The following is a 22,431-nucleotide window of genomic DNA, read 5'->3' on the forward strand; positions in this document are numbered from 1 at the left end:
CCTGTATTTTTACTATTTTACGTTTAACTGGATATTTCCATATTCGGGTTAAGAACTGTAATAACACTCTGGACAACAAGTAAATCTCCACAAAACATGTTGCTAATTTTTTCAAGGATGAGGAAGCCTATTATGAAACAAAATTCATTCACCATCTGACCAGAATCTTGTAATCTTTCTGTGATGGTGGATTTTACATTGCTTTTATAACAAATAATCAAAGTAAACTAGGATGATATCACAACCAAAAAAAAATTGCTTTTATGCAATTTAACAAAGCCTAAGAGAGTTTTGAAACTAAGACATTATTAAGGTACTTTTTTACGTAGAACCCGATGACGTAATTAGAAAAAATTTATCGTCATTGGTTTCCGAGATATGGATGATAAATTTGTAAATTCTTATGGCCGCCTTCAAGATGGTTTAAATTTGAGCCAAGACTGGCCTCTCTAGCTCTTTATGTTACCGAGATATTGAGTTTCAAAAAGTAGTAAAAAAATACCCCTAATACTCCCCCATTCTTTCAATCATTTTGAAAAATGACAAATTTTAAAGTGCTTCTTTTGTACTTATTTTATCTAATTTAAGGTCCTTTGGTATAAATATGCCTTTTGCTGTGCATTGGAACCCTCCTGGAACAAAATAAAAAATTGCCAAAAGTGCACTTTTTGTGAAAATGTCATTTTTTCAATTTTTGAATGATTATAACTTTTATATTTGAACTCTTACAGATTTCGCTAAAACGCAATTAGGAAAAGGATAAAAAATACTACAAAATGAGCCAAAACTGGCCTCCTTAGCTCTTCGTGTTACCGAGATATTGAATTTCAAAAAGTAGTAAAAAAAGACACCTAATATGCCATTCTTTCAATTTTTCTGAAAAATGATTGGCCTGTAGACAGTACAGTTTACTAGTCAAAAGTATTATACCTATAAGTGAACACCTGAATTTAAAAAACAGGAACTTTGTCGATTTTGTTTTTTGTTGTTGTCTTGTTAAAGTTTATAAATTGTTTTTGGTTTTTTTGCAACTGTCTGTATGTTTGTTGATAAAACAAAAGTGCTACACAGATGCATAATGCTGCATTAATCTGACAGCTGAATATAACCGTCAAAGCAAGTTATTGCTACTTAAGCAAAATAGCGGCGCTTTTCTGTGTTAAATTTTACACTACCGTTTAAGATTTATATCACTAAGGCCCAGTACTTTCAGTTCAGAATAACTTTATTCTAAGGATAACATAATACCTATGGAAACCGTGAAATCAGACGCTGCTATTGGTCAATTCCTTCATTTCTATAGAAATTATCCTAAGAATAAATTTATTCGGAAGTGAAAGTACCGGACCTTATTGTTATACTTACAAGATAACGGAATTGAGCAAGAGCAATGATAGTGATCACCACACCCGTTACAAGGCAAGAAGTGCACCAAACTGCTTTTTTCTAACTAACTTTCTTAAGATCTCGTAAAATGTGTAATTAAAGCTCTTCGCCAAATTGTTACTTATGTTTTATTGTCAGAGTTTATGTTGCACCAATTACAAACATTTAAACAAATAGCTGTTATAACTTAAAGATTCTAAATTTTTCCAACGGTTTGCTAAAGCAGTAAAATAAACAAATAAATGTTTAATTTACCCTAATGGAGTTATTGAAGATCATTAGAATCTGTGGTAAACATAATCATAAAAAATAATCACAATTTTTTTCAATTACCTTCATTTGTAAAATAACCGCAGGAGAAATAAACTGAAATTAAAGGCCTTGGTCGAATAATCTTTATCTTTATTACAATTTGTTACATGTTTTACATAAACACAACATCCGAATATCAGTCTTACGATAAAAAAGAATCACTCGCTGCACATCTATCAGATAAATTTTACAGTACACCTAGAGCTAGAAAGTAATAACGATAAATATCTACAGACGTAAATGCACATTCCAACAGTCACTCGGCCTATTACCTGTTTGAAATAAGAGGGATTCTGTTTCAATAGAAAAAAACTGAGAGAAAATTGCACACTTTTAAAACGAGTTTTTGAGCAAATCGGTTTGGTAATAACAACGCAAACAGGATTTATAAATATTGTGGTGCTTGATTTAACAGGTGAGCATACCAAACTTACAGTTGTTTTGTCTAATAAGTATGTTTTAATCACCTGTAGCGTGATTAGTAATTATTAATAATAGCATATTTTGTACTGTAATAGATTAGAACTTTCATTCACTTTAGACTTTCCATAAAAATACATTAAGCCTAGCAAAAAAAAAATACGTAAAAATTACGCAAATGGATGGCACAGTAACTTAAATAAAACAATAATAATAATAATTCTATGGCAAACGACAATGTCACATTCGGTGCTCTATGTTAACCATTAAGTCTGAGGTATTCTACAAGTTTTATCGGTTTAACAATAATCATTATTATCAAGAAATTTATATTGTCGAATCGCACCTAGATTAGTAAGTTTCTTCTTTGAGAAGCGTTTAGGTGTTTAGGTCACTTGAGAGGTAGTATACGACAGTTGCAGTTTAGCGTCTATTCAGGCACCAATCAGGGTGTACAAATTATGTACAGAGTTGGATAAATACACAATTATCCATGTTTTAATAGTTTCAATGATCAGAACCTCTAAAAATTTAAGTTTAGGAAGTGGTCAAACTTGTCGAGAATCCACACAAAAGTTAAATTAAATATTTGTTATGGTTTTTGACAGCCAACGAGTCAAGGCTTCAGTATTTACTCTTCAAGAAAATCGCTAATAATGAAAAAACAAGGAACAAAAGAAAGTCAATTAAAAGATGTTGAGTTCAACCAAGGCGATCGATAAAGTCAAATGATGCAAATTAAGAAACATAAAAGAGCGGATATTGACTATTCAAGATCAGTAAACATAATTAGTTTTTCAATAACGATTACCGTTTAAACTAGAAATTTTTTACAGTGATGAGAACATTTTTGATGAAACTTGCTATAACCATTTGAATTAATTTCCAATAACGATCAATTACTTTCATAAAATAGACCGTGATATCACTATTGAAGCAGGAATAAGTTTTATTTTCTGAATCCAATTTGTATTGCAGAAAATCTTCTTTTGTTTCATTATCTCTCTTAAATTAATGTTGTCAAGTCAGTCAAGAATATTAATTAGGTGACACTCGAAAAAAGCAAAATTTCATTGGTTCCACAAATACAATTCATTACAGCACAGTAGGTAGTTTGTGATTAGTAAAAAAACAGCTTTCAGCTGGTGGCTTTTCCTTCACCAATCACAAACTACGAAAGTTGTTGTTTATTCTGCACAGCTTAATATTCAGGTTAACACTTTGACTGAAATATGCTTAAAGTGTAACTTGACATATCCTCATTTGCTTGTGATGTGTAACACAAACAAGTGGGGATATGTTACGGCAAACTTTTTGAGTTTATAACACTTTTTTTTCTTTAAGACTTTCTAGAAGTCTTAAAGATATAAGGTTAATTACACGTATTTTAAAAGTTGGCATCCTAAAACTGAAATCAAAATAAAGTACCCTAGATTCCAGACATAAATTCTGACCATTAAACTGTATAAGACACTCTTTTGAGTAAGTACTCAAAACTACGTACACAAACCTCTGCACTGTTAGTGTAGTTTAGACCTCTATAATATTAAAGCTATCCTGTTATTTTATCGTATGTACACTTAAAGTTACATTTGTATGTACATTTGTAATATAGTTTTATGTGGTGGTATTTGCGATCAAATTTAAAGCTCTGTTTACAGATAATTTACACACAAAATTAAAATATGTACACGTACAATCAAAAATACCACGACACAAGTATTTTCACTTGAAATCTAACTATACACTACACTATTTTAATACTAATATCCGGCTCAAGTTTTGCCAGTGTCTTTTTGATTCGTAACGACGTTAATCGCACCTCAGGACTGGTATGCCAACATTCCTGCATCAGCTTGGATAAAAGCTGCAACACTTCCTCGCTCTCCCACCTTTGAGGTATTTGCGGCCTAATGTTTTTAACGCAAACTACTTGCATCATTTCCTCCATTGTAGGATCATTGGGTACGCAATCATTATATGGCGCCGCGTAATCATCCGCCGCTTTAATTTTATCGCCAGTTATACACCTTCTGGACATTTCCCAGAAGATCAATCCCAAAGCGTACACGTCGGCTTTTTTATGAGCGTCAAAATCCAACACGTTTATAGTTTTATTCAAAATTTCCGGTGCCATGTACCGTCTAGTGCCACTGCGCAGGTTTGCAGGCAAATCCAGTTCGTTTGTGTCACTGAGGTATTTAACTGCAAGACCAAAGTCGGCGATGCAACATTCTCCGTCTCGTTTCACTAGAATGTTTTTGCTCTTCAAGTCTCGATGCGCTATCGCTGGTTTGCCTTTTGTACTGAAGATTTCAGTATGCAGGTGCGATAGGCCACTGGCAATACTTCTAGCCATGATAAGGAGACTGCTGGGCTCTAAACAGTGATTCTGTAAATACTGGTAGAGTGATCCGTGTTCGTGGTATTCAGTTATCAAAAGCATCTGAGTCCAACCGTTGCCTTTAATATCCGCCGCAATGAAGCTAAGGATGTTTTCATGCCTCATAAGAACAGTCTGGTAGATTTCAGTCTCCCGGAACCAACTCTGCTCCTCGGTAGTCAAAAACACCTTTACCGCCACCTTTTCTCCACGCCAATTGGCCAGCCAAACTTCACCGTAACGTCCTTTCCCCACTAGCTTTGTCATTTGGATCTGTTTCGAAATTGTCCGCTGCACTAGAGTGGGCAAACCCGCACCAGATCCACTAGACTTCTCCAATAAGTTAGACAAAGGACCGTGGATTTCCATGTTGGCGTACTTTTGCGACGGATGGTAGTCTTTGGAGTACAGGTCCAACTTGCTCTGGTCGTTCTTCCTTTTGTACTTGATGAAAATGAAAGCTATGGCTAGTAAGAGAACAGAAAGACAAAAAGTGACCGAAGCCAACAAGACTGTGTATGGCAAAGCGTCGTTGGTACCAAAAGTAGGCAAGTCCGTTGTGGGCCTGGGGGCGTACATTGGTTTCAGGTCTTTGTTGCACAAATCAGCATCGTCACAGCATTGGATTGCTTTACTGCTGAAGTGTGGAACCAAATTGCCCTTGCACTGAAATTAAATTAACATATTATTAATACAATGTTCATTGTGCAAATATTATTTGGTGATAATTACAATACTAGCTGGGTTAAAGGTTTCGAAAAGTCTAGACTTATATTAAAGTCACTTTGTGTTAAAAGGAGACCAATTTTTTTTTATTTCATCAAAAATAAAATGGTGCTTCTATTTCCAGAGTGTCTTGACTCCATGAAATAAGGAGATAATTTACCTTTATCTGGTTTTTAGATACTTTTCCTCCATGTGTAACTAACACAGCGGCCTACAAACTGTCTGCCATAGTCTTAAGTGACACTAAAATGGTCTTCTTTGAAATACTTTCCTTTGAAGTTGTTCCTAACTTCAATACTTTATGTTTTATAATTTTTTTAAATTAAACATTTTCAACTTTAGGTAGCCGTTTTCTTCAAAACGGTGCATGCTAAATGTGTCATTTATTTCAAGGGTCATCGAAAAAATTTTAACAATATACAGTTATTCAATTGATTGATTCTTCCAAATATGTAGTATTTACCCCCTGCCTCCCAGGACACCATTGAATCTCTTGCACCATCGTATTTTAAACCCAGGTTAATTTGAACTAATCACAAGATATAGTCAAATTTTTATCCTTTGAGAATGACGTTATGCAGGTGAAAAAACACGAATGTCTGGAATTAGATCACAAGTTTTAACCTACAAATCCTTTGAAAAATTAGTGCGTTCAGAAGTGACTGATGATCAAGTGCCTTGAAAATCACATGATCATGAGAGTTTCAGTTTAATCATCATTCATTCAGTGAATAGGTGTGCTTGCACTCACTTAAAGATCTCTTCTACTCCTAATAACATAATATATTATTAATGTTCATTGATTTTGTGTTGTGTAATTGTGCTGTGCACAATAAAGTGAAAATAGTAATTTGGCATACCAACATTACCAACTTCTTTGTTTTTCATAAGAGCGGTTATTTTGGTTTTACTGACAGACATTTTTTAGAAATGTTGGTAAAATAGAAGTCGTCAGCTGGAATTCTACCCTTTTTCATTCGGCATAGGGTAGCAGTACTCACTTTTGCCTGTGATGCTCTATCATACACATTGGAATAATCAATTGGGATGACATCTGGAAACTGTTTCTTTTCGTACTCCAAAAAAAGCAGCACATTTAGAATTAGCATTTGGGCTTGCTCATTGTAGCACATCATTTTTTATACCTTTGATATTTGTTTATATCAAAGTGACAGTAAATGTCAACGTTTTTAATTTGACAGGATGACAAAATTAATAACGTGCCTTTTTTGTTAAAATTGTTTATTTCACATGTTTGATATGCGAGAAACAAAGATGTAAAAAGATGACGTCATTCTCAAAAGGTAAAAATCCGACTATACCAATCAGTGTTTCTGATGAAGTGGTCATGTGACCAACTGCCGCATAACGTCACATTCATTTTGACAGACTGTCACGTACAAAGTTGGAATTGTTGTCTAACTAGTTGATTTCTAATGGTTCTCTTTTATTACTACAGGTTATGCCAAATTTTGAAGTATCCATGTTTGTATAGTATAAAAATAGTTATTTATGCAACAAGTGCAAAAAGTACATCTTTTTTACAAAAGGACGTTTTGCAAGGGTTGCATACAACATTTTTTATAAAATCGACTTGATGATGACAAAGGCACAGCAAATATAACATAGTGCCAACGATTTTATAAAAAAAAACTGTTATCCCCCAATCCAAGATATCTTACCTGCATTAAACTGGCCTCATCAGGTGGTAAACATCCGTACTGCATAACGGCGTACTCTTCCCCGTCCTCGATGTATGCTTGAATGTCCGCGAAGCATTTCCCTCCGGGTCGTACCTCGCAGGTGCCATTGCTGAGGCCGTGTGGACAATGTCCCTCGCAGTAACACGTCCGCCTCACTGTAATAAAAAATGAAACGACTGTTATTTGTGTAACAGTGCGTCAGACAATCGCAGATGGATGCAAATCAAAGTAATTGCTGTATCGTAAATTGAACATGTGTTTTGGAAAAGTGATCTCGCGAATTTGTGGGAGGAAAACGTTCACGTGCTTTTAATAGTTTGTAATAATAAGATACGTGTTGATCACCGGGACTGTCATTTCCGTACGAATTGCGTTTTGAGGCAAGATACTGAACGTTTTCCAAGGACGTCGGATTAACTGGCTATTAAACGGTACATTAGACCAACTCTAAGCTTTGCCAAAATTCAATTAGCTTTTTTCGCAGAATGAAAACTACCAAATGTCGTAATTAAATTAATTCTATGATAACTGGGCTTCGATCCTAAAAACCTCGTACAATCGGTGGGAGCTAATCAATATTGGCACTTGACACTAAACAACAGTTTTCACATAAGGTATCCATGCCAAACTAGCCAGCTGCTTTCCTAGAATATCATAGTCACTTGACGTTTGTAATGTTTTTTTTGTCCTGTAAAGTACGTTGTACGGTTACGCAGCTATCAAGTATGGTCGCTGCCATTTCATCTAAACAAAGACCGGTCCCGTTATGACAATAGTGCACAGAGTATATACCACAGTGGAACCTATTTACTTTCGAATCAAAGTCGAAGAATAATAAATGCAAAGCACCCACATATCAGCCAGACAAATCCAATTCCTGTTGGCTCCACGGGTAAGGTCAAGTCAGAACGATAAAAATCAAACGATTTTTATAGTCTTGGTACCACAAGAGTCCGGACCAATTTCAACAGCCGTTGAACCGGGCGACTTATAAATTTAAATTGGGGTTCATGCCTGAATAACACTAACCGGCCAGAGATTTACATTTCAAAAGGAAAGCCAACCATCCCTAAACATTCTTCTAATTTTTCGGTTCTAATTAAGTTCAGTGAAATAGTGCACCTTATTGGTGATTAATATAAAAGCTTATCTTTATGGTTGATTTTGAAAGTTTGAAGTCTCCAATTTAGCATAATTGACAGAAAAAAATAAAAAAGGAACAAATAAGACACAAGCTAAATTTTTGGCTTCTCTTAAACTCTATCATTACTTAATTTCAATCAGAATTAAAAAAAAAACAACCCATACCAAAGTACTTTGGGTGATGGTCGCGGTTTTAGACCTAATTTCGCTATAAAATTGTCCTTTCTACATTAAGTTCGGATGGGAAAAATTGTGATGGTTTTTCAATTATGAGTGTTTAGTAGCAGTTCCGGCGAGTTTGTTCCAGAAACTTCAAATTGCATCCCCATATCGGCCCAAACGAGGTAAAAACATCCAATCTCAGTTTCCTTGTTAATTTCAGTGCAAAAAATCCGAATTAAAGGTAAAGAATAAAATACGACTTAAAATAGATAGATAGATTATTCTATTAGAAAAAGAAATTCTAAAAGAAAGAAATTTTCGTAGAAAAATTCAGTTTTTCGTACTAACAGAGATATCTAGATTCATCTAAGATTCAGATCAGATGATACAACATAACCACCACTATCACATTTACAATTCATGTTTTTTTTTTCCTTGAAAAATACATATTTTTGTTCGTTTTTGTCAAGACGCAGTTTTTACCATTACAGTTCACTTAAATTGTATGTTTTGGACTTCAAATCTGAACAATTTGCAGACCTCATTAGAAGTGGATTAGTAAAAAGAAAACAATGTCATCTCACCACTTCAGACTAAAGTCAGAAAAATAATCAGCTTTAGTGTTAAGAGGCTTTGTCTAGGTAGGAAAAGACCCACTTGATTTGAGGCGGGACACCGGAAAGGACCTTTTGCTAGTGACAAGCATTTAAATGGCGACATTCGGTGGATTTACGACCAAGTGGTGTAGTTTTTTTCCCTTTGTATAATGGACACACTTATATTGAACATGCAGTTGAAAATTTTAAGTATTTTTCCCCACTGAAGAATGTGTAAGTATGTGATTTTTGGTTAAATGTAGACTTTATTTAGACCTTAAAACTTCTTAAAGTATTATCAGAAAACAGCTATAAAAACCATTCAATCACCTTGATTATCCAGACTTGCTTATAGTCATTAACGAGCATTAATTGATTCAATCATTCAAAAGGGATTAAAATTCTGATTAGTTCGTTTAGGGGATTTAAAATTGTGTTAGATACGTTAGGTGCACTAAACAATTACTAGACTTAGAGAGTCGTACCAGACTTAGAGAAGAGTACTTATTAGAGTACTTTGATGGGTTAAAAACAACAGGTTTCAATCAATTTAGTTGTGGAGAGAATGATGAAAATTCTTATCGACTAGATTACCTAGGTATACTATGAAAATTTCATTTCAACCACAGATTGGTAAGAAATACCATATTACTTAGTATAAAATCATAATTTTATTATCAACCCTATATGAATTGCCACACTGACATTTTTTTTAATTTTCTTTGCTGGCCAGTTTTCATAAAAATTATTATTTTATTACTTAATTGTTGTGTTTCATTATTAAACAAAAACAAACATAAGACTATCATTACTCTATTAAAATGCAATTTTTGAATAAGTTTATTTGCTAACTTTGAGTACTGATGGTTACATATAAACACAGAAAAAGGCTATCTTTTCACACAATTTACCTCGCAATTTACAGTTGTGTATAAAATTATCACTAAATTAAAGTACATTAGTTGATGTTGAAGCCAAACTTGCACTAACAAAAAAACATATTAATACAGATTACAGCACACACATTTTAACCAGACCTTGTTTTCACAAGCCGAAAACCAAATTTGCACCCACTTACTAATTGAAATTGGGTTTATGCAAAAAACCAATCAAGGTTTATGTAAACTCATGTTTTAGTGATAACGCAAAGTTCAATTCACAAAATGTTATGCATCGTGCAAATTAATACAACAATCCAAGCTTGAAAAATTATTGTAGTTGTTTTGTTACATTGTATTTAGTTAAACTGGAATATTTTTGACATAAAAATACTAAATTCTAAGTTGTCACAGATTTCAGTTCATACGTTTTTTCATGCACGACAATTCAGTAGAACTTTCTGAATTCTGCGCTAATGCTGAAACTAAATGATAATTTTTACTGTATTTCAGGAAAAAACCTGAATTTTTTGAATTGGAAAAGTGAACTTTTTGCATTTTTGGCAAAAAGATGATCAAATTCACCTTTTTGGATCTGAGCAATCAAGGAAACCAAATTTGGAAGGATTGATTTTGAAGTTTAATATTGATAGCACTAGAAACAAAATAAACCCAAGAGAAGAGCTAAATTACTAGATTATTGTATGGTAAGTAGTAGCTTTCTAAATTGTGTTTTAATCATTACATATTTTGCTGGAATAGGTGGTTTCCATATTGTTTAAATCATAACTTGAATCTTAAAACTGGTCAAATTTGAAGAACATTAACTTTAAAGTCTTTGTTACCAAATTTAGAGTAATTAAAAATTCCTCAACTGTAAAAATGCCATTATAAAATTGTGGTACAGTAGTTAAAAAGGCGTAAAATCGACTATTGTCAAGGTTGTAAACCCTACTTTAGTGCTTTCTTATAAAGGGCCAATACAATAATGACTTTTTCCAAAAGGGTCCTTTGGTATCTCAAATTGGATTTTAGGTCCTTATCGATCAATGCTCTCTCTCCCTTTTATTAAGGAGAGAAAAGGTACAATTTGTGATAACTGATTTAAATCTCTTTTTGGCAACTTTTTGAGTTAGGTAATTTAGATGTTACTACTTTTCACAAGATGCAAAATTTAGCATTTATTTATACTGAGATGTTTATTGTACAGCTCACCAGTACTAGACCAAATCCCACTAGACAAATCCACTGCTAGCATCAAAAATGAGAGAAACCAACCCTTCAACTTCGTTGGGGTTGCTATATTGCTTCAGTGAACTTAACTAACAAAATAAGCCAAATGTGGCATCATTGCAATTGTCTAAATTTAAAAAGTTCAATAACCAAGCCTTTTGAAGGTACTACGAATTATTATTACGCTTATCTAAACCAATTAGAATCATCATAATAGGGTTGATAGGCATTTTGGTCTTTACACTTACATTTAAAACAAATTCGATCTATCTTGCTTGCATAGTAGTATACAAACTTCCCAAATCATGCAATTGTACACACAGAAAACGTTTCCCTGGAATCGGTTTATTTTGAGAGACAACAATCAATGTGAAAATACATTTTGTAGCGGTAATAAAGAAAAAAACAAGTCTGGGCGGCATTAACATCCGTAGAATAAATAGATTTTATTGCTAAACCAAAGAATTCACATAATTACATAGGCTGACTCGGTTTAGCTTGACGACTATAGATTAAACATAAGGAAGTTTTACAGGCGAAGCCATATGGTCAACAAACCCTTTGAAAGGTAACTAAGTTAGGGAAAAATTGTAAATTGAAGCTCACAAAACTAAAAATACAACTAAGAATGTTGACACAAAAGGAAAATAGAGTCGAGGGGTATACTTCAAGTTGGTAAATCAAGCAAACTCACCAGACCACGTAGAATCTGTCACGTACATTCTTTACTGCATAACAGTTCACTCTTGTTAGGTATTTTCAGAACAAAATCCAGGATTTAACACTGAAAAGCAGCACACTAACCCTCGTTTCTTAAAGGAAACACCACGACTGAAGGTTCGATTCCGCTTTCTCAGCTTTAGATGTTGAACAGCCTTGCCTCTTCTCGCAGTCAGGTATACGGCGAGGGTACAACACTGGCACTGGTCAGTAGTTTTAGCAGTGCGGTACTACTTAGTACGACTCAGATTACGTTAAATCTCTTCAGTTTAGTCCGGTGTTCGGTCCTTTTAGTATGATTAACGTGGCAGTACCAAATCTCTCGACGGCTATTGGCGTCTGAGTTGGATCGGGTCTGCATTATTAGTACCCAGTGTATCAAAATTAATCGTTTTTGGGTGGGACTTGCAGTAAAGCTCTGTGTCAGTGGAGCTTAGGGTGATGGGTTATTATACAATTTAGGACGGTTTTTGGGCGCCACTTATCTATTTCATTATAAGTATCTAGTTCAAAAAAAAATTGCTATAAGGCGGTACCGGGCATGTTGCCAAAAAAATTCACGTGGAATAATATTAGGTACTTTGGAAATGTGCCAAAGTTATCACAAATGAAACTATAAATTATTACATTAATATTGCATACTGGGGTACCCGGTAAACATGATAAGAATGGTACATACCGGTCAATTTACCAGAAATACTTTACACGATATTCCAGTACTATTGCATACCGTTAGCGGCAAGGTCGTACACGTATTTATACCAGGTTGTTCGATCAAAAACCAGATTTTAATAGCTAGATGCATGTAAAAGTCACATAACCGCATTGCGACCACAAAATTACAACGTTTCGTATAACCAGATAAGATAATTGCATGATCTTGTTGCATTTAACAGATTTAGTACAGTTAGATTTCTTAATCAAAAAAATGACACTCTAAAACAAAATGAGTAACCGTATTCCAATTTGTTAACTTCTTATGAGATGGTCTTAAAGATCAGTTTGATTTTGGATGCTGAATCAAATTGATTGTTGTTATGGTGAAAGCTAAAATTAAAAACAGAAATGCGAATCTACAAGAAAATACTGCTAAACATGAAATTAAAAAAGAAGTCTGTTTACAAGATCTGGATAGGCAGGCATATTTGGTTCATACTTCTACTTTTCCAGAATTATTAGTATTTTTATCTTGACTGACTGACCAACATGAAGAAACACAAATTGTTTCACGAATATTTGAAATAAATTCGTCTTTTGTAAAACAAAGTAAAAATTTTTGAATTAAAGAGATCAACAATACATAAGGCAATATAAAGACATTGATATTAGTTGGAATAGACTACTACTACTATGAATGGTGATATACATATTAGCATCTTTGACATTTGAACTCACTTCAACATCTACATGCATAGATGCCTACTTTTCAGAATATTGATGAGTACATGGAAGTGCTTTTCAGCATACAATGATCTTCCTAAAGAACAATTCATTGTAAAATTGTACTTTGGGGTCATTTTCTTATATATAATATCTCGGAAAATCTGTACCAGATCAACTCCTACGAAGTATTTTTGTTATTATTGTTATCATCGTTTTCCATGATTTAGGAATCTATTTAGACTAAACCCTCGACTAAACCAATATCTTGAATTTCAATTCTTCGAAACATCTTTCCTAAAAACTTTCATGTCATATTACAAAAAAAAAAATAAATGGGTCTCGTTCGTTTTGGCTGTCAACCAATTAAACCATTTTAAAGTTAACCATTTTCCATAATTTAATGATTCGTCTAGAACTTTCTTTACTAAATGAATAATTTTATTATACGGCAAATATGTCCCCTTGAAAAGATGCAAAAATATTGCCTGTAACACTGTTAGAAAAAAAAAACCTGATTGAATGCTACCTTGTTTATATAAATTACATCTTCGACTAAATGATTATTTTTACTAAATTTAACTAATAGCAAGTAGTAACATCATCAGTATTTTTCATGTGGGTATCTGTAAAATTCGAAGTTTAGACAGACAATCAAAAATTACCGTATTAAAATTACAAATATACAAAGATAATTTGTGTTTTGTTTTAATTCATGAGAATATGCCTAATTTGGGCTTGCAATTATAGTTTTTTAGCACAATTCAGTTTTTACGTTAAAAACCCGCTCTTTTTGAATACTAAACAAGTGGACTATAATTAAAAACATTACTGTATGAATAAATAATATTGAGTTGGAAGCCATCAACGCCTTTTATAGTAATGCTGGCGTAACTGGTTTTTTATCGTCACCAAAGTAAATTAAATACAAATTGAGCTGAATATTAAGGTCGACGATAGATCATAAATTATTCCAGATCAATATATATTTATAAAGAAAAAGCAAAATGATTGTCCATGTTGAATGTTCTAAATAATTGTTTCCTGATTTTGAGAGTCTGAGACAATTTTTATCTTTAACTTTACGCTAGTGCTTTTTCTGTCCGTCTCTCAAGACAACGGGCGGTAAAGTAAACAATGAACCACACTAGTTATTCAAACCTTTCAATCCAAAGTTGTTTGTGTATATCATGTGCCGAAAGAAGGGACTAAACTCGTGACTCTAAATATTTGGCCGAGGGCGTAATCCGCTTCTTTCAACCCTTGATACGTAAATGACTATTACAGTTTAAACACAAAATGTATGTCAAAAATAAAAAAAAAGTTAAGCAGTTTTATAAATAAAATAACATTACCAAGAACAAAACATAGAATAAAAGAAAGAGTTGAAATTCTTATAGCTTCTGAACATGAATGCTCGGTAAAATTTCTGGTTGAAACAATAACTCAAAATCAAATTAACGTATATTTTAAAAGATTTTAATTAGATCTTCATTCTATAACTTCAGAGTTGGTTGGTTAAGTGTTGTTTGTTAAATGAAACGCTCTATCTTTTAACTAAGTATTATACGAACTCCCACTACATTTTTTAGAAGGGGTTGTTTTGTTAAATGCCATTCCATTACAGAACATACAAAAATTATGCATAACAATCTTAATACAACTTTGTCACGGCTATAAATCCACGTCGTTCGTTTAGTATTGAACATAAAACTAACTGGACTGAGGCGGACAATGGACAAGAAACTTGTTGAAATCTCAATATCGTAAAGCAGCAGCAATACGAATAAGAAACTCTCCTAGAACTGCTATTAAAGCCATAAATAATTTCCCAACTATATTTCATGATAGTAAAGTCACTACGTACCGTGGGAGTAATTGCGATTTATGGTTGCACAACCAGGTTATCTCAAACTGCACTGGTATCGAATGTGTCGCAAGCGACCATGTGGTCGCGACCACACTGGGGCGTTATTATTATTATATTATAACAACCCATTGTAAAATCGTTTGCTTGGTTTATTGACTGGTTAATAACAATGCAAAGTCAAAGATATTACCTGCCCGTGCTTAATGTACTACAGAAAGGCGGAAAGCAGGAAACCGTGGTCTGAATGGGTTTATCGTACACAGAAAGTGAAAGCAACTATCTTCTTTAGTGGCATTTTACAGCGGAATTTCTTAAAGCCAAATGCGCCTAATAACACAGTAATTGCGCATACATTTGCGTTATAAATCATAATAACAAAACCGATTCTGATGTTTAGTGAACGCATGACTTACATTCGAACCAATGGAATTTTGCTGGCAACGCATCGCGTTGAAAAATCTGAATCTATCGCAGCTGTGGCCGCAGGTGTGTCAGCTATTTTGCATAACGTGCTTATGTAGAAGTGTAGAGCTAATAATGTCATTATCATTACGGCTATTTATAAACGACTAAACAAGTTGGCTTACCTACAGACATTTTTTTCCGAGAAATCCATTTAAATTATCAAAAACCGTAAAGACTAACTTGAGACGTAAAGAAGAAAAATCAATTAAACACCAACCTCAGAGAGGAATCCATTGAAAATACAAATAAAATCGTATTTTACAAGAAACCATGAATGGAAAATTATTTATTCAGCCGAACAGCTGTGTACAACACCCACAGTTTATTTTCATATTTCCTCACGGACAGAGATTTTTACAACCGGCTACAGTGGTTATTTTATTCAATAACGCAAAGAAACATAAAATTTAATTCAGTACTAAAAGTTTACACATACTTTCTTGAATACCTTAAAAAACATACTAAAATTAATTCCGGGAACATCAGTTAAGTTAGTTACGTAGTTTTTAATTAATTAGAAAGATGTTTGGCGTCGCAAAGAATTAGCATTAAATTAAGTATCATAATGAGATGGATAAAGAGAGTGAATTTGTTGGGTTTAGGACAGTGTCAGGCAAGTGTTTATTGCTGATTGAAAGTAACACAAACGTACTAGTATTTTACTTTACCATAGTTTCCAAAAATTGGGCAACCCAATTTTAAAACACCCTGTATTTGCAACACTGGTTATTTCTTGATTATCTGTGTTGTAAAGACTAACTTTTCCTAACTGAAGGATTTTTTAAAAAAAACTTGATATTATTTTATACGGAGAAAGAAAAAAACCACATCCAAAACTGTATTTAATGCATTGATTATTATTGATATTAATATTGATAAAGTTCCGTAAAATGTGGATTTCCTTATACGAGGTGTGTGAGAAAAGTAAAGAGACTACACCATTTACACATGTAGTTTAGAAAGCGTCAGTGGAATTTTAGAAACCATAAGATGGATTTAAAAAATATCACTTGTATTTCAGAAAAGGTACCTTCAATTTTAGAATAATAACTTTGATTTTTGAAATTGCAATTTGTATTTCAGATTAGTCATTTGTATTATAGAAAAGAGCAGTTGGGTTTTAGACATGGTCATTTGTAATTTGGAAAATTAAAGTTGAGCAAAAAAAGTAAATAAAAAAAAAGTAAATAGTTTAACGAATATTTTTAATAACATTGTGGTTTAAGCAGTTCAATGAAAAATCGATTTATCTCGAAAACCGTTTATTTTATCGAAATAAAGGAAGAGTACAATTTTTCGATAAAAATGTCAAGAGTATCCATTAATGGCGTTTGCTGCTGAAAATAATGACAGCTGTCAAAGTTTAAGCAAATTGTGTCTTAGGTCCAGTTAGTTCCTGCCTTTCGAAGACGAGATACCTGGTTTTCATGTCAAATAGAAGGTCTCTTTCGATAAAACATTAAACCCAATAATCATTACAATATACAAAGTGTTTCAAAAGTTACGGCCAAAAACGTTAATTGGAAGGCAGTGTTTGGGGCTCAATATTTCCCTTAAGAGTGACTTTAAAAAAAAAAAAAAAAAAAATGAACAAATCGTATTATTTTGACCTCCCCTGCATGCCCCCGAGAGATTGTCATATAGTTATGGGACACCCTGTATATTTTATATAAATTAATACTCCCGATAGGCGGGTTTTTTTGCTTAAAGTGATATTATAAAAAAAACAATAAACTAATAACCACATAGAAACACAAAAAAATCTGAAATTGAAATAACGCATTCTAAAATACAAGTGACGAATCTGAAATACGTTTTCTAAAACCAAATTTACGATAATGAAAAACAAGTTATAGATTCTGAAATCCAACTTATATTTTTAAAATCCAAGTGATATTTTCTAAACTACATGTGTAAATGGTGTAGTAACACAAGTTTTTTGGTGTTAAACTTGGAAAATCCAGGAATGTGATCTTTCAAAACTCGAAACAGGCTTGTCGAAGACGTTGAAAATGAATCAGGTTTAAGGAGACCTTAAACTGATGAAAACGTTGAACATGTGAAGCTTTTAGTGATATCAGACTATTTAGTTATTTATCTAAAAAGATAACGAATGGACAGTTAAACACTTTCGCCTTACATCTTAATTTAAATTTTGTCAAACAATAAAATTTAGAATGGAATAATCACAGGATAGATAATGGTTCGAATTTCTCGGTCATGTTCATCAGGAAATTTTTTACTTTAAAATCTTTTCCTACGCCCCTTTTTCACTTGATTTGATCTTACGAGCTTTGTGAACAACTTTTACGAGTTTTTCTTCTTCCGAAATTAAAAAATCTGAACAAGGCAAGGTTTGTAAATGTGTAAAGCATTTAATAGACTGCGACCGACCAGTTACAAGTCTTGTACCACAAATTATGTGTTTAAGGCGTTTTAGAGTGTAATTCAAGTTCCTATAAGGAAAATCAAAGCAAACTACAACTTCACAGCTGAAAAAATTTGCATTGTTGTTGCTATGTTTAAAAAAAACATTCAAATTCGACTTGTTTTATAGAATGAAAAAACTCAATTGTAAATAGCACCAACAGGTCAAGAACAAAATTGTAAAACCATCAGTTTGAGGAAAAAACAATAATAGGCATTTGGTGGCAAGGAAATAACAAAAAAAGTACTTCCTAACATATCCGAAAAGAAAAACGAAACTCTATTGTGGATTATAGTAAGTATACCAAGGCAAGTTTTCCTATACTATACACTTATAGCATATTTTTTTAGGGTCTGAGATATTTTCAGTTCTTTCATAGGCAGATAACAATGAATTATAGTAAGTTGTAGATAAAATTAAACAAATCTTTGCTCTCAAACCACAATACATGACAAATACTTTTAATTTTGAAGCAAGAACACATAATACGTTCTTTTTTAAATGCATTTTACTAAGGTTCGAAAAAGTTAAGGAAATAGGTCACATTTTTCGATTGTTTTACAATATCTGCAACATTCTTCTTTTTAAAATTTCCCTTTTCCAGCCACGATTAATACACTGTTTTTGTGCTGTTTTTTAGTTTTTCGATTAACCTAAACAATTGGATTAACCCGATTCTTCCTCTCTTTTTAAGATGTCTTTTGCTGCAGTTTTGCCTTTTGACCATGCTTACAGTTTACATTCTCATCAATTTGATTTTTAAATTATATTATTTTTAATAACCATTTTTTAAATTATTTTTCACTACGTCATTGTGTAACAATCCAGCGCATGTGTGACTCAATTAGTAGTTAATTCAAGAAAGTGTCCAACCATTAGTAATTTATTTTACGTAAAGGATTTATTTTACTTTTTTTTATAAATCTACACCATTAAAGCTCACATTTATTTTCCCAGAAGTATCGTCCACGTTAGACAAGCGACTGATTGAAACTAATTAGAAGCGTTTCAACAACTTTTAATTCAAATAGAAAATTCTCGTTGCGTTTACAGTATCGCCCTTTAACTAGAGCTGGTTTTTATCAGTTGGACATCCTGACTAGCTCTCAAACGGCGTAAATATTCAATTCCCATATATGAAAAAATATAAAGGACCCCTTTGTGCTGCGAGAGCTGGGCGTATAATGATCTTTTATTCAGTAGTGAGGCAGGCGAGAGCTCAGACACAAGGCGCCACAGGTATCCCAACAGTTTTTAATACTGACAGTACTTTGGTTTGGGTACAGCGGCGCACCTTCGGGTGTACCAAATGGCCTGAACCCACCCAAAATATTTTTACAGCCTAAAAAATTCACTATTAGGTCTAGTTTGGTGTGACTGCAGTGAAAAGTTACGAATTTCCATAATTGGTCTAATTAACTATTTGACACACAGATTTTGACACACAGAAAACCCAAATAAAATACAGAAAGTACGCCATTGTTTTGCCGGGAGAAGAAGATCGGGAAGAAGATATGTGTGGTTGGGGAAGATGAAACCGGCATATGGAATCTTGATATGAAACCCGAGCGCCTGTTACGGTCGACTTGAGGCATTTTACACGTTCAAGATTTCGGAATTCTTCTTTTAATCCCACGCGCAATCTTCAAAAATTAAGACGAACCCAACAAGAAATGTAATTCGTGACGTATGGTTCTCGGCAGATTTATTGTCGTGCCAAAACACGCGAGCGAGAAAAATAACAATAACTTACTCTGTACTGGCCGAACTGAGGTTTTTAGCTCACCTGAAAAAGAAAAAAAATGTTAATAATACATGCATAAGACTATTCCAACTCATCACTTTAATGACATCCTAACGAGCAATTTATCAAGGTACGATACCAATGCAACTGTTAAAAGAGTATTCAAAAAAACATTAATAGGCAATTAACTGGACAAAAATCGACATAGTTAGGTAATCATAACCTTGCGTATGTATGTATTTATTTGACCCGAAGCGGAAATGGTTGAAAAATTGCATAAACGTTTTCAAAGACGTAGTTTCATTGATCAATTTATTTTTCACTGTGGCGAACGATCAATGGACGTAAACAACCGTTTTGCGATAACTGAATCGAAAACGTTCATTTTACGCACTTCGAAATAATTAGACCATCAAGGATTCAGCCGATATTGTATTTGAATACAAAAGGTTATTATTAACAAAATTAAGATATTTTTTTATGTTTGCCTGGCATTCATTGAACACGTGCTACTATTTAGAGTCAGAGGTTATTACGTTCTTTGAGACAGTTAATGTGGGAAATAAGGATAATTATAAGTGACGTTCAAAAGAAGCTGCAGAAATGGACAAAGCAGAACAGTAAAATACACTTTTTTAGCAGCAAAATTTGTAGATTAATTATCAAAGAGATGTTTCTGGTTGGTTTGTGGTAATACATTTGATCAACTCATTCAATAGTATGTGACTAGTCTAAATACATCTAACTTCTCGACATTTTACTACAATTTACACCAAACCATTTGATCACATTACTTTTTTTTTAAATATAGATGGGAAATCTGTAGCCTATATTTTTTGGCACATCCTGTGAAATATAATACTGTATAATCGTGAATATGAAGAAAAACTCTTAGCAATCATAGGTAACAATATGGCAACACTGGTAGCTGCTAAATTATCTTATTGCACTTTCTACTGACTTTTTTTTAATACTGCATTGTGTGGCCATACATCCGGTCAATATAATTACTTCCTTATATTAAGTACTGATTACCGTATCCAAAATGTAACATACAACGTGTAATACAACACTCACATCAAATTTAAACTTAAAAAATTCCAATGTTCGTGATCAGCAATTAATAATTACTTATATTTTTTCTATTCGCGTGCAACTGCACATTTCCGCATCAATTTAAGTGCGGAAGGGAGTACTTTTCTGCACTAATTTTATTTCTCTATGATATTAGACTTTTTATACAGGTGTGGTAAAACTAAAACTGGACAATATCTAGTGGGCGAGAAAACTTTGGGGCAATGTTGCCAGAAGCTGATCTAAGTTCATCTCGGAATTCATCCACTGGATTAGTTATATACGAGGTTATATAATTTTGTTATTGGCCTATTGGCACTAAGTTTTTACACAAATGTACACAGAAACTGAACAACGGGTACTTATAGCAAAAACATGTTTGACAACATCTGTCAGTTACATGGTTTTCCTATGGCCAGTTTTAGTTTTACCACACCTCTATATCATTATCAATTTAATTGATATCTTGTTTTGATTTGGTCATCCAGCTTGTTCCGGTGTATCAAAGAACCTTCCATATAGACTAAAATCACTGGTTTTTATTAATTAATTCGACATTCACCATTCATTTAAATGTTACGCAGTTTAAATAAAAGCATATACCAAACGTCGGTTTACATGACATAGGTGGGCTGCCCACCGGCTGTATGATGATGTTCTGCACATTTAAATATAATCCTTGGTCGCCTTCGAACGATATGACATAATCCCATATCCGCCGGTGTATAGTTACAATAAGCAAATAATCACCTGCGCTATTTACTGCTTCGGTATTTATAGACCGGCAGCAACTGGCTTAAGTTTTTTTGAGGTTTTGTTTTGTCTCGTTCTACGAAGGATTCGGTTGGGAGGCGCGAATTTAAACTACAGCAGTATTTTGGACTTTTTGCTTAAAAAACGCAGGGAGGAACATCCTTTAGAAGATTTATGGTTAAACTTTGCAGCTGGAGAATGTGGCAAAATGATCGTAACGACAGATTGAAAACGTACAGTGAAGACAAAACAGAATTACTGTATCACTCTTTCTTATCAAATTATGGGGTAATTTGATTTTAGGACCCCTATTCTGGTCTGAATTCTCTTTGCGATATGTTGAATCTAACACATCCGAACTAAAATTGTTTATTATACAGATGCGGCAACATCGTCTTCGTCGTCTCCTTTTCAAAACAAAACTTGTTTGGGGCGCCAGATCTAAAAAGGCCAAAACGAAGCCCGATTCGAAACGGGACCATGGGGCGCAAACCTAAATCATTTGTACCTCTGACACTTAATTAAAAGTGAAGGTATTTATGTGTGGACTGACTCAGGGGCGTACTCAGGTATTCAAATTAGATACCTCAGTCATTATTCTCAGATTTTACAATTTAATATAATTCCATTGCCTCTATTATCTTGACTTTGAACCATATTATAAGTACCTTAAGGCAAAATGCTTCAACTTTTCATAATGTCTGACACTGACAGTTTTATTACATTGAAATAGTAATACAGCCAATACTGTAAAAGTTTTGTGGCAACAAATTCGAAAAAAATTGTATAATTAAGTCTTATGACGTTTAGACCAACTTTACAAAGCGAATTTTTAAACGTTTCTGCTTTTCACATTGAACTGTTGTAGACAGTTTATAGTATATTCTATATTAAGAGCGGAAAGTATATATTTGCCGCTTGCACATGAAATTTGCAGCTTGAGGCGAAGCCGAACGCTGCAATCATGTAAAAGCGGCAAAAGTACTTTTGGCTCGAAATATAGACGATATTTTTTCGACGACTGCTGTGGGGTGGATTAGAAGGACAACTCACAT

General features: G+C 33.4%; 1 protein-coding gene across 6 annotated transcripts in view; it reads right to left on the minus strand.

The window, feature by feature from the left end:
• Positions 1-1,771: 1,771 nt before the first annotated feature.
• tkv (serine/threonine receptor kinase thickveins) overlaps positions 1,772-22,431 on the minus strand; it is a 112,409-nt gene continuing 91,749 nt past the window's right edge. For 3 of the 6 annotated variants that reach the window (XM_081995844.1, XM_081995847.1, XM_081995845.1), the window contains exons 2-3: positions 6,910-7,085; positions 1,772-5,167 (exon numbers count right to left, since the gene is read on the minus strand). In XM_081995844.1, coding sequence (XP_081851970.1) covers positions 3,866-5,167; positions 6,910-7,085 — 1,478 coding nt within the window. In that variant the 3' untranslated portion in view covers positions 1,772-3,865. Of the gene's footprint in view, positions 5,168-6,909; positions 7,086-11,636; positions 11,803-19,558; positions 19,592-22,431 lie in introns of those variants that run through there. The other 3 variants (XM_081995843.1, XM_081995846.1, XM_081995849.1) reach the window with 2 other exon arrangements.

Source organism: Ips typographus, linkage group LG1 (genome assembly GCF_016097725.1).
Source record: "Ips typographus isolate SLU linkage group LG1, UJ_Ityp_2.0, whole genome shotgun sequence".
Lineage (NCBI taxonomy): Eukaryota > Metazoa > Arthropoda > Insecta > Coleoptera > Curculionidae > Ips > Ips typographus.